The sequence below is a fragment of the Pyrenophora tritici-repentis genome, chromosome 6, assembly GCF_003171515.1.
Source record: "Pyrenophora tritici-repentis strain M4 chromosome 6, whole genome shotgun sequence".
NCBI classification, from domain to species: Eukaryota; Fungi; Ascomycota; class Dothideomycetes; order Pleosporales; family Pleosporaceae; genus Pyrenophora; species Pyrenophora tritici-repentis.
In genome coordinates, this window is record NC_089395.1 from 806,332 (window position 1) to 818,636 (window position 12,305).

A 12,305-nucleotide genomic window follows, 5' to 3' on the forward strand; every position below is an offset into this window, starting at 1 on the left:
AGCAGGACAAGACCGAGCACCGCGTTTCTGCACATGAGCATTGTAAGCATTGTACCGAAATGCCAGCGTCCCACCCAAGGCCACCAATGAAAGCGTGCGGACACACATTTAGCCCGTAGCTACCATATCTGGGGAAAGGGTCTAAAGCTTGTAGGCGGGGCTTTTCCTCGGTACAGCTGCGCGCGAAAGTTCGGCAGAGAGAGCTCGCATCCAAAGGTGCATCTTTCACAATGGAGCAGCGAGCTACTACCCAGCAGCAAACGGGAAGCCCCCACGGTACTGCGAAGCTCTCCAACCATTCACCTGCCGATGCGCACGATTGGAGCGGAGATGAGCACTCCAGCGACGACGACGCCAACGACAGGAGCCAGAGCGGCACGTCGAACAAGAGAAAGAGACCTCTGTCCGTAAGCTGTGAAACATGCAGTACGTGTCACCCGAAAAAGGCGCCGAAAACATGGTTATCCTAACAATGCTATTGTAGAGCAGCGCAAAGTCAAATGCGACAGGGGCGCGCCTGCGTGTTCGTGGTGCTTGAAGAACCACTCGGCATGCGTGAGCTGCTCGTGCTACTGACGTCAACTGCTAGCTGAACTGAATCGCCGACAGGTTTACCTTCCTCGCAAGAAGCCAGGTCTCCGAGCGGGATACGGCCGCGAACTCGAGTCGCGACTTGGTAAGTCGTGTGCCGAGGTCTGCATGAGGTCGACCCATGTGTCGTATCATCGCAAGCTGACTGTCGCATCGCAGACAAGCTCGAAGCCCTCCTTGTGCAGCAGCAGTCGCAGATCAATCATCTTTCCAACAACCAAGTCACTGCTTCTGGTCCCTCTCCGCAAGAGGTAGCTGCCTTTCGAAGCCCGCCCGTCATACAAACGCCCCACATCCCTCGTCCCGAGACGGCTCTCTTCATTCAGAAGCCCACCTTTCCCTCGCAGAACGCGATACAGAGTCAATATGGAAATGGCGTCACGGATAGCAGGCGAACCCCCTCGATTACAGAGAATGGCTATCAGCACGAGGATATGGGCGGTGTGGGAAGCCGCCTCTCAAGAGACGCATACACATCGTACAACGACCCATTCCTCCCCACCATATCAAGAACTCTGGGCCAATCCGATGCCGACTTCCCACCTTATGATCTTTTGTACGGACTAGTCGACTTGTTCTTCAAGCACATCAACACATGGTGTCCAATTCTCCACAGACAGACTACACTAAACTCTCTATTCGGGGATGCGGCGCTCGAGGAAGCAGACAGAATCATTCTGCATGCAGTCGTCGCGACGACTGTCAAGTTTTCCACGGACCCGCGTCTAACCGCGGAAAAGCGCGCGCGGTACCACAAGAGTTCAAAGGAGAAGGTTTTGCTCTTTGGAATCGAAAACAGTTCGGTCAAATCGTTGCAGGCTCTTGTCATTCTTGCACTGGACGTTGTTGGCTGCTCCAATGGACCCCCAGGTTGGAACCTACTCGCTCTCATTACCCGGTCTGTGGTGCAGCTGGGTCTATCGGTGGAGAGTTACTCACCAACCGTCGCTCCCCAGTTCGCATCAATCTACACACTGAGGGCCATGACACTGCCCGAGCCGAAAGATTGGATAGAGGAAGAGAGCCGACGCAGGCTCTTCTGGATGATATATGTCCTCGATCGATATGCAACTGTTGCGACCGCATTTGAGTTTGCACTAGACGAGAAGGAAATTGATCGCCGACTGCCTTGCCGCGACGACCTGTATGCACGCAATGTCCCCGTAGAGACCAGGTGGTTCCAAACCTCGACAAGGTCAGATTACAGCATGAACCGGCCGGAAAACTTGGGCTCCTTTTCATACTATGTGGAAATCCTGGGAATCCTCACACGGATACACAAGTTCCTCAAGAAGCCAGTAGATATCACGTCGTTGTCAGACGTCGAGTCCTGGCAAGGCGAATATCGGGAGCTTGACAATGCCATTGAGGAGTGGAAGTACAACCTGCCCCAGGAGTTTGGCAATGCGGCAAGATTATTCGCAAAACCAGGAATGGGTCACAGTCTAGACAGTGGCTTGGTCATGCTTCATGCAGCATTCCATACGTGAGTTCAGTTGCGCTAAACTACCTATATGTACTGACTCTTCTAGCACCGTGATCCGTCTGCACTCGTCCGCTGCCTACCCCACCCATCGATCGCCAATATTCACCCCGTCTTTCAGCGCCAGTCAGAGGTGCCTCAGCGCCGTCGAGAACATTACCACTCTATGCGCTACTGTACGCGACAATGGCCTACTGAGTAAACTCGGCCCACCCTTTGCGTTTTCTCTTTGGGTCGCTGCGCGTGTTCTCCTCGTCCATGGGTCGACGATTGATCACCGTGTCGACCAGTCGATCAACCTCCTCGTCAGCACTCTACGAGAGATGGGCCAGTATTGGGAGGTTGGCACTCGCTACGCAAGCCTACTTGCCCGCGTTCTCTCCGAGTACCAGGAGAGCCAGCAAAGCCCCACAGGCGCGAACGGTGAACGCGTGACACCATCAACAGTCAAGATCTTGGCAGACATGCGTCGATGCGCCTTTGATCTTGACTTTCTCATCTCCCGACAGCCCAAACTCAACAGCACCCAAAATCTAAAGATATCATCCGTTACACCAGCTCGTACGCCAGCACAGAACGAGTTGGAGTATCTTGACGTCTTTGACTTTTTCAACATGCCTAGGTTGCCGGTGACAGTAGATGGTCCTACGAGCTACGCTGCCCCTGACGGCAACATGCAGATCTCAGACGGTGGTTTTGGAAATGAGTCGAACATCACAAATTACATGGTTGATGCGAGCTCAGACTGGTTCATGAAGCAGACTGCCTGAGATATTTAATACATCGATATCCGATACAAGGCTTCTAGGCAGGAGGTTCAATACAAAAAGGCGTTTGCGATTTAATAGGGAGGAGGCTTGAATCTTGTTGTCGCGTAATACAACACTCACTAGCTTATTTGGCAATGATACCCATTATTTGTTTTGAACGGGTCTTTTAACATGCAGATGTGCTTGACTAAGTTCCTAATCATAAGAGGCGCGCACCTGCCTACGTGGGTTTGGCACTCAACGGAAAGGCTGTTCCGATCTCGGCAACAGCGTTATCGGTGCTGTCAACTCAGCTCACGACAAGCATCTCACATTTTGCTCACACACGATAATTCTTGACAATTTAACAGGTCTTTTCAATGGGGTGCACACTTTTTACGTACTGGTACGACCGTCTTCCTGCTTCCATATGTAGACTTGCTCCTGTGACTCTTCCTATCTGTTGGGCCGTTTACCGTCGGAATAGGCTAAGGGAACTCGGAATAGCTTGGCGATACGAGCGCAGACTACTCCGATGGCCTGATGTATAAGAATCTCAGCCTCTGCAATGTCAATTCACAAATTCATACCATCGTTTTGTTCATTTCAGCAAAGTCGATTACAAGCTCGCGACAATTCGACAGATTCACATACCACAACTACGAAGCATCTTATCGATCAACAATCGTCTCAATTACCACCACCAACATGGCTACATCTTCAGACCAACATCATGTTCTCATCCTTGGTGCAGGTGTAGTCGGCCTGACAACCTCACTTGTCCTGTCTCACACCTACCCTAGCGCGAAAATCACCGTGGTCGCGAAGCATTTCCCAGGTGACCGATCCATAGAATACACATCACCATGGGCAGGCGCAAACTGGTCTTCTATGGCCCACGACAATGGGCCCCTTGAACGATATGACGAGATAACCTTCAAGCGTTTCGGTGAGCTTATTGATGGAAAGAACGTATTTGGCTGTCAATCGTCGAGAGCTGGTGAGACAGAAAGCATAGACGGCGTCAATGGCGGTGGTAATGAGAACGGAATTGGCCGCATGAGTATGTGGGCTGTTTTTGATGCGTCAATTGAAGAGACTGGGATTCTGAGCGAGGGGACGGGGAAGGTGTGGTATGATCAACTTGTTGGTGGCCTGAGAACGTTGGCTGAGAACGAGTTACCCAAAAATGCTGTGTTTGGATTGGAGTTCCCACAAACATATCGGATCAATACGCAGGTATATCTGCAGTGGTACGTTGTGCTCTCAACTGATCTAGTAGTACCTTACTACCGTCGCCAACCCACAAACTGGGTATAGGAGCTATGCTAACGTGAAGATAGGCTCCAGGCTCAAGCCTTGGCCAAAGGCGTAAAACTCGTTCGCCGCCATTACACATCTGTCTCGGCAGTTCTGACCGATCATCCTTCCACGACACTTCTCATCAACTGCACCGGTCTCGGCTCCCTTAGACTATCCGACATCCGTGACACCAATCTCTATCCCACCCGCGGGCAAACGCTCCTCGTTGCCGAGCCGAAGAAACCGATAACCCGAATGTACGAATTCGAGCGTGTCAAGTACGATAACGTCTTGCTTGGAACTTCTTGCTTCTCCGATCCTTTTTATCCATTCGAATATCATCGCTGATAATACAAAACAGGTACCTTCGCTCCCCCAAACGAATTGATCCCACAACCACATACGTCTTCCCGCGTCCCCTCGGCGGCGGTGTCATCCTTGGTGGAAGTCGCCAAGACAACGACTGGAGCGATGAGTGGGACGAGGAGCTCGGCCAGGATATCATGAAGAGGTGCTGTGAGCTTTGCCCTGAGCTGGGGAAACCAGAAGATTTACAGGTTATTGCGAGAAATATTGGGTTGAGACGTGAGTATCCCCTCCTTTTCTTACAAACTATCCGGATATAGGGGAAAATAGGGTTGGGGAGGACTGTGTTGACCGGCTACCAGCTTCGCGTATTGGTGGGCCAAGAATCGAGACTGAGAAGGGGAAGTGGAGTGTTCCTGTTGTGCATTGCTATGGGCATGCAGGAGCGGGGTATCAGTCTTCATGGTATGTATATTCTTTCTTCGGTTCCTCGTGAGCGAGCTTCCATGCTAATATCAACTAGGGGGACTGCAGAGCGCGTGCTAGAGCTTGTTAAGCAGGCTCTAGAGCCTAGAGCTAAACTCTGAGGCTTGTAAAATCGCCCATGGGTAGATTGATGAGATGGCCGAGTAGATTCCAAGCAGTGAAGATGGCATAGTCTTGGAAAAGAATAGAGCGCCGCAAAATTCTACATAATTGAGTTCCTAGTGTGCTCGAACATGGCACCTTCTCGATTCAGCGTGTGTGTTGTGAGTATTACGCGCACGTGACAGCGTGACAGCGCGATTTGCCAAGCCTTAAGTTCGGAATCGAGAAGGGTCCGATGACATCGCTTTCCAAGCAGCACTCACCACATCAACCACCGAAACCTGCCTGCAAGTGATTTCACAGCAGTCCAATGCCCATACAGCTGCGAAGATGTCGACACCGCAAGCGAAACGTCGCCGGCTGAACGAAGCTGCGAAAACGCTCCAGAAGCCGTTCAAATCGCCCTTTCGCACGCCGCTGAAGCCTAGCATAGGCGATGACCCGCCATCGCCTGACCCACCTGATGTTCATGCTTCTGCACATATGACCCCAACCGCGACGATTCCGGCTCCCAAATATGTTGCTTCCAGCGGCAATGGCGGACAGCAATCCTCTAATGCAGCAGTTCCCGGCCAGGTCCCAGCGACGCCGGTAGCCTCTAAGCCGCGTATCTCGAAGCCTCTCGCATCACGCCCAAACTTCTCCACCCCTTCGCGAGTCGCCCCAAAGAAGATACCCTCGAAACCTTCCCTCACGCGTGAGATAATGCAATTGCGCAACGAAATACAGATGCTCAAGCAAGCTCAAACCCTCGCTACCTCCACCAAGGACGACGACCTAGTCGTGCTCGTAGATAAATGGCGGATGGCGAGTCGTGCGGCAGCAGAAGAGCTATTCGGCAGCACCAGAGACCGGGTCAACCGGATGGGCGGGGTAGGCGCATGGAGGGAGCGCGAGAAGGAATCCAAAGAGCGACAATTGAAGTGGGACCAGGAGGAGAAGGAGGCAGAACGAGAGAAAATGGAAGAAGCAAAGGGGAACGGCGAAGTGTCGGAGGAAACGTATGATCGATATGCCGAGATGGATGGTGAGAGGGAGAAGGGAGAGGAAGAGAAGGAGACCTTCAAGTGTGCGGATGATGATGTGAGTATTGCAGAGACATGGCAGGAACGGTACCAGTACTAATTTGCGTCTAGTCGTTTACCATGGATATGATGCTGAAGACACTCAACATTGATCTCAAGCTCATTGGGTACAGCAAGGAGGCGCAAAGGTGGGATGGATGAGTATATCGATCTGGAGTACCAAGACTCCGACAAATCGCATATCAGATTTTATCTTACGGGTAAGTCAGGGGGATGGAGGCTCTACAGCCTGAATATGAGTAACGCGATAAGATGAATTAACACGAACTGTAAGTGGAATCTCATATCTTTATCCACGATATGATAACTAACATTTGCAGAATGTTTGTTTATGAGTACAGCCTCTTACGCACCTAGTTTAGTTTAGGACATAATACAAATCTATATCTTTACCAAAGACCGATCATCTGAGTGCGATCGTCCTTTCTCCACTTTCACACAAATTCTGGATTCCAAACAAAAGATTCACATCAGGGATCAAAGTAAGAATTATAATTAAGTGAGCGACAAATGCATTTTTGGGGTATCATAAGACCTATTCTCAAACATTCCTATCCATATTTCACATATATTCCTCATCATTCTCCATCCATTACTTCAAATATTTACAACAACATCAAACTCATCTAAGAATGGGCATGATCGCGCTCAGTCTCGGTGACTGGCGCACGACCCTTGTAGGTCGACTCCTCAATCATGTTGAGTTCGTCCTCGCGGGCATCAAGTCCCCTCCATGTAAACCAGAAGCCAATGCCACCGACGAATGCCAAGACAGCAACGACGGTGTAGTTCCAGATCAGAAGGGGGTCCTCTGCAAGCGGAACGAGAGCCTGACCGAGGGCGGCAGAGAAGGCGTTTTGCACAAGGTTAACGCCCATAACAAGACCACGCATGTTCTCGGGGGCCTTTGTGAAGGCGTATTCGAGGGAAGTGACGGAAGCGAAAATTTCAGAGAAGGCGACGAGGCAGTAGGGGACGGCTTGGACCCAGACGTTGATGGGGGCTTTGCAGGCGGCGGAGCTGTTGACTTCGGTCCTGGGGCAAGGGGAGAGCTCGTAGATGTAGTATTGGAGCACGGCGGAGCTGACCATTGCGGCTGAGGCGATGAAGAAACCCCATGCAATACGCTTGATGGGCGTGAATTGGAAGCCGGTTTTGCGGATGGCGGGGTAGACGAACTTGTCGATGATGGGGATGAAGATGACGAGGGTTAGCGGGTTCAAGTTGTTGATCAAGTCGTTGGGTACACCGTTGAGCTGGAGAGTCGCGGATTGAGACGTGAGGTTGTTCACCATCTGGTTGTAGGCGAGCCAGTAGAGCGGCATCCAGAAGAAGACCTTGCAGGCGTTGAAACCACGTGCGACTTGGTCAATCCACACATCATCGACACCTTGGAGGAATGCTGGGGCGCTGGCTCCAAGGTGGCTGGGCTTGATGCGGTCCCAGAAGTCCTCGCGTTGGAAGTTGCGGTAAGTAGCGACTGGGTTGGCGGACCAGCATCCCTTGCTGGCGAGCCTGAGGGCCTTGAACGACTTGGAAAGGACGGATTCGGTAGGCGGTGCGAGGATGTACTTCTTCTTGCAGACGATGAGGACGATGGGTGCGAAGAAGAACATGAAGGTCGGGAGCGCGTAGGAGAGCCAGAAACCAATGTACTTTTCAGCGTAGACCATACCGATACCTCCACTGAGGGATCCAGCGTTGATCATCATGTAGAAGTAGAGGTAGATGCGGGAGTAGGTGACTTGGGGGTCAACGATGACGCGCTCGCCGCTCTTCAGGGTCTTGACAGCCGGTCGAGTTTGGGGAATCTGTTCAGCGAGAAGTGGCGAGATGTTGGCTTTGAAACCACCGGTTCCGATACCCATGATGATGAGACCAGCGACGAAGCATCCGAGCGCGCCCTTGGGGTTGTCCATGACGGTAGGGATAGAGGAGCAGATAAGAATGATGTGACCGATAATGGCGAATGCGATGGAGTACTGGATGGTGAGGTAACGACCGAGGTAGGTATCAGCAACGTAACCACCGACGAGGGGCATGATGTAGGCCCAGAACTGGTTGAAAGTGGTAAGACCGGTGGCAGCTTGCTGGTCCTGGCCGAGACCACCAGCTTGTAGACAGGCGTCCTTGCTCCAGCCGGGTGCATCGTAACACGATGAACTCTCAACTACAGCTCCAGTGCGCGAGCCGAATGGTCGCGGCTGTTGGATGAAGTTGACGAAGACTGCAGTTGTTCCATAGTAGGAGAAACGCTAATCATAGGTTAGTATTCTGGTACTATATAAATAATAGAACTTGGATAATAACTTACTTCGCAGAACTCGATAAAGGTGACGGTCATGGCTGTCCATGGGATCTTTCCACTGACACGGCGGAGCGTCTTGAGCTCCTGCTCTGTTGGCTCACGGCCATCTTCGTCAGGCAGCGAAGATGTAACATCATGCTCCTTTGCCAGAGCAGCTTTCTCTGTTGCACTGGTGTCGACGACGCTGGGCTGGTGGGCCTCTGCCACAGCGTACATGTCCTGGTCGAGTGGAGCACTCATACTTGGTGAACTGCTTCGATTGCAGTGCAGGACAAGACAAGGTAGGTGGGTAGGGATGTAACGAGAGGGGTAGGTTCAAGACGACTCGGGCGAGCACGCCATTCATATACGCCGGCCGTGATTCATATGACCCAGGGTCCAATGGCGAAAGCTCACATGGTGTTGTTGCAACTGCAACTGCCCGCGGCTGTCAGCACGCGAGCTTATCGCAGGAAGCCGAAGCGGGTGCACGAGTGGTGGCGGACGCGGCAGATCATTCCTAGAAAGGAAGGAGAGGGCATGATAGTAGGCGGTTTAAATTATTTCAAGAAATACAAGCGCCAGCGCCGATAGCGACGAGCCTCTGCCCAGGTCTAGAGGGAGTCTTGGGTTGCAGATAGCGGGCTTGCCGACGCTTGGCGCGGGTGGGGTGGAGCAACGGAGCCAACCACGTGCCGAGGCATGTCCGCCCCTAGCCTGTGCCGCCGCATGTAGCCTGCGCCAACTACCTCATCATCCACCGTGCAAGCTGGGCATGCTGCAACAACGATGTACCGAAGAAAAAGTTGCGAGTATTCCAGAACTTCTATCCAGGAACACGCACCGATTCATTGGAGAAGGCCCGCAATAGAAGACATGCTCGTCCCTGCGCAACTCGTATTGAACTCACATGATTGGTCCCGGCCGATATCTGGGCGATAGTGCTTAATCCACTATCCCTATCTTGCCTTGTCCTCCAAGTGTCTCGGAGCAGCTTATCACTTCTTGAACCGGCCCTAAGCTCACCAACACCACACAAGCTATCTTCGGTGGCCCCGTACTGAAAGCCTAATCGCTAATCGCTACCGGATGGCACACCATGATGCATACCAACCATCCCACTGCACAGGTCCACCTGTCAAGTTGCCACGGTCGGATACCGGCACCGAACCACTGGAGCGGCGCAGTTGCTTCTCCCGTCCATCTGGAAATTGGTCCTTGGTTAAGGGTCCCATGCTGGCAATCCCCTCTGTTCTCTTGGAGATATCGAATGCGTTCAACCGGTGGCACCCGATCGGTCCAATATTCGCCAGTTTCATGCAACGGTCATCACGACGAAGACGGTAGAATACCCGGCCTCGGTCGTTCCATTGTCCACCCGTCCAACAACTCGGTGGGAATGGGATTGGTTCCTCCAGATAACGAGTCCGCCACTAGATATCTCAAGTGAATAGAATACGAGGTTGGGTGCAACATGTGCAGTGAGACGAATTGTGCACTCCGATGGCATGTTGGCGCATTCAAGGTCGGATTCTCTAGCGTCTACTCTTGGAATCTCTCGCGACGCCCTCTCCCATGAATCGGTCCATTTCACTCATCGTATAAAGTAACTTCTCCTTGCGGCATATCACGCGACCCGACTGTTCATTCTTGCGGGTCGCAGGTCGTATGTGTACTCCTGTCTTGCGCACAGGACATTCACAACATAAAGGATCTCAGTTGATACACAACCAAACAGCATAGCTATCCAGAGCCTATTTAAGACGTCCTAGAGAACGCCATACATTAGAAATGGTGTGCGCATGTCAGTACACCACAAATGTCCTGTCGGAATGACTCGTTTTTTTCGGTAATCGGTGATCCTACCGGCCTTTCAACGGCCAAACGACTTCCTCCACCTACCGAACGAAACGGTATGTCCTGCTTTCCTCTATCTTTTGCTCTCCAGGTTAAACTTGGCCAGATTGTTGTCATCTCTCAACAATTCTACCTCGGCTTAGATCTCGTATTTTCCAGCTTCATCTGACAAACTTGGAGCATGTCACATACGCATCCCTCGCACGCCATGGTCCAGAGAAAAATCGACATTTTCCTTCAGCGCACTGGCCGCGATCTCGAAAAAATGTCGCTTTTTTCTTGCCCATGGCGTGCTTGTAGTCATTTTGTGAATGCACACATACGAAGAGGTCCACTATACAACACAGAATTGACGTAAGCAGGCCGAGTATTATCGCGAACAGTAAAAAGCGCACTCGTCGGTCTCCACTCAGTATGTCTTCCTCGCGTGAGCAACGACCACCACGCTACCCTACCATGTCCGATGACATTCTCTCCGAATAATGCATTCGATTACACAACCTCAACGTCTCCTACGCGTGTTTGAAGCTTCTGTTGAACCACCAGCCTAGAGTTCAATGCAACTGGTTCATTGCGTACATCAACGTTGTTAGGACTAAATATAGTCCCCGATGATGGCCTGGTAACCTCATAACAGGCAATTATGTCGCCTTACCAGGATCGCACCTGCACTTGAAATCCTATATATCTCTCATAGGCATAGTAGGGCCTACCGAGTTATCCACAGCCGAACCATCAATATGGCGTATACAACCCGTAAGCTGCATATTGTGATACTGATCGATAATGACCCATGGACAGTTGGTTTGAACGATGTAGATGGCAAGCTAGAGGTTTGAAAGAACGGACTGAACGTATCTAGACTGAACTAGCATACAACCACGCAAATCAGATTTTACAGCCCTAAAACATCAGCGCAACTTCAAGCACTCAACATAGTATCACTTACTCGCGACTATCTCAATTAACTCTTCTAGCCCCAATAACTCTATTCAACCTCCTCTCTACCCCCTCAACCAACCCCATCAAATCCTACACATCCCTGCCAATATTCGCCACCGTACTCGCCACCTCTCCCACAAACAGCGCCGATGTATGTCACAGTTTGTGTATTCAAGGCCTAAGCGGTTGGTGCTGGCGAGGTGCGTCGTTATCGTCATCTTCGTAGCTGGTATTGGGGGAATAGTACTGGGCTGAGTAGGGAGACTCTTCGCTTGCGTGGGCTGGGGTTTGATAAGATGGGATTTGTTGTGGGCGGACCTGGTATTCAGGTTTGAGAAAGGGATATTCTAGGTCGCGAAACTTCTTGGTGAGATCGCGGATTGTAACACGCATTACGTTTAGAGCATCTTTTGCGCCAATGGAGCGCATGCTTTGGATGTCGCGGTCGAAATACATGGGTTTGCGTTTGCCGCTCCTCGCTTGCCCGCTACTACGTCTTCTTTTTCTGCTCATGTGCTGCCGACTGTTGCTTCCGTCGTGGCCTTCTGAGTCACTGCGTGCGCCGGGTCCATGGCTTTGATCTCTTTTGACGTTTCGCAACCTCTTTCGTACTCTTTTTAGATGGCGCCTTTCTTCTAATAGACCTTATTGCAAACTCAATAATATGTCTTTGATTTCCTCGGGTGCAGCGTAAAAGGTTGATAAGTTTGACCAGGATACTCTTAGGAGCGTGGCTAGTGTGAAGGTGAAAGATACGAAGCCAATGATTGTTGAGACCATGGAAAGTGGAGAAAAAGCTGTGTGAGACACTGTGATACCCATGACTAAAGCTCGGGTATTATAAATCTAATGGTTGCTAATATCGTCGTGCAGATGGATTTCGCATCTTCGAGTGAGCGTTGCGTTTGAGGGGTGTCCAATGAGCGTCGGCGTCGAAAAGATCGGGAGCTTTACTTGGGTATACTGCGGAAAAGCCGGCAACTTGTAATATACGGTACCTGTTCATGAGTGATCCCTAGTGGTAGTTGATTGAATAACGTCATGACTTGATCATGGTCGTTATTACCGGACCAATGGTTAGTAAGCAAGGTTGAGAATCCGCAATCTGTTCAAAC

General features: G+C 51.3%; 5 protein-coding genes across 5 annotated transcripts; 3 read left to right on the forward strand and 2 right to left on the reverse strand.

Moving 5' to 3' along the window:
* Window positions 1-230: 230 nt before the first annotated feature.
* Window positions 231-2,844, forward strand: PtrM4_115460 (C6 transcription factor; the record flags this gene model as incomplete). Its single annotated transcript, XM_001934929.1, has 5 exons — window positions 231-426; window positions 485-555; window positions 610-676; window positions 751-2,077; window positions 2,124-2,844. The coding sequence occupies 5 exons, from the start codon at window positions 231-233 to the stop codon at window positions 2,842-2,844; spliced, it is 2,382 nt and encodes a 793-aa protein (XP_001934964.1).
* A 687-nt stretch (window positions 2,845-3,531) lies between these two features.
* PtrM4_115470 (DadA, Glycine-D-amino acid oxidase (deaminating)) lies at window positions 3,532-5,018 on the forward strand (the record flags this gene model as incomplete). Its single annotated transcript, XM_066108171.1, has 5 exons — window positions 3,532-4,076; window positions 4,167-4,403; window positions 4,487-4,710; window positions 4,794-4,896; window positions 4,955-5,018. The coding sequence occupies 5 exons, from the start codon at window positions 3,532-3,534 to the stop codon at window positions 5,016-5,018; spliced, it is 1,173 nt and encodes a 390-aa protein (XP_065961356.1).
* Window positions 5,019-5,349: 331 nt separating this feature from the next.
* PtrM4_115480 (Mei5 multi-domain protein) lies at window positions 5,350-6,245 on the forward strand (the record flags this gene model as incomplete). The annotated part of the gene is made up of 2 exons (XM_001934931.1): window positions 5,350-6,102; window positions 6,156-6,245. 2 exons carry the CDS (start codon window positions 5,350-5,352, stop codon window positions 6,243-6,245), a joined length of 843 nt encoding a protein of 280 aa, XP_001934966.1.
* Window positions 6,246-6,730: 485 nt separating this feature from the next.
* PtrM4_115490 (PTR2, Dipeptide-tripeptide permease) lies at window positions 6,731-8,652 on the reverse strand (the record flags this gene model as incomplete). The annotated part of the gene is made up of 2 exons (XM_001934932.1): window positions 6,731-8,359; window positions 8,419-8,652. The coding sequence occupies 2 exons, from the start codon at window positions 8,650-8,652 to the stop codon at window positions 6,731-6,733; spliced, it is 1,863 nt and encodes a 620-aa protein (XP_001934967.1).
* Window positions 8,653-11,361: 2,709 nt separating this feature from the next.
* On the reverse strand, window positions 11,362-11,646 carry PtrM4_115500 (uncharacterized protein; the record flags this gene model as incomplete). The annotated part of the gene is made up of 1 exon (XM_066108172.1): window positions 11,362-11,646. The coding sequence occupies one exon, from the start codon at window positions 11,644-11,646 to the stop codon at window positions 11,362-11,364; it is 285 nt and encodes a 94-aa protein (XP_065961357.1).
* Window positions 11,647-12,305: the final 659 nt, after the last annotated feature.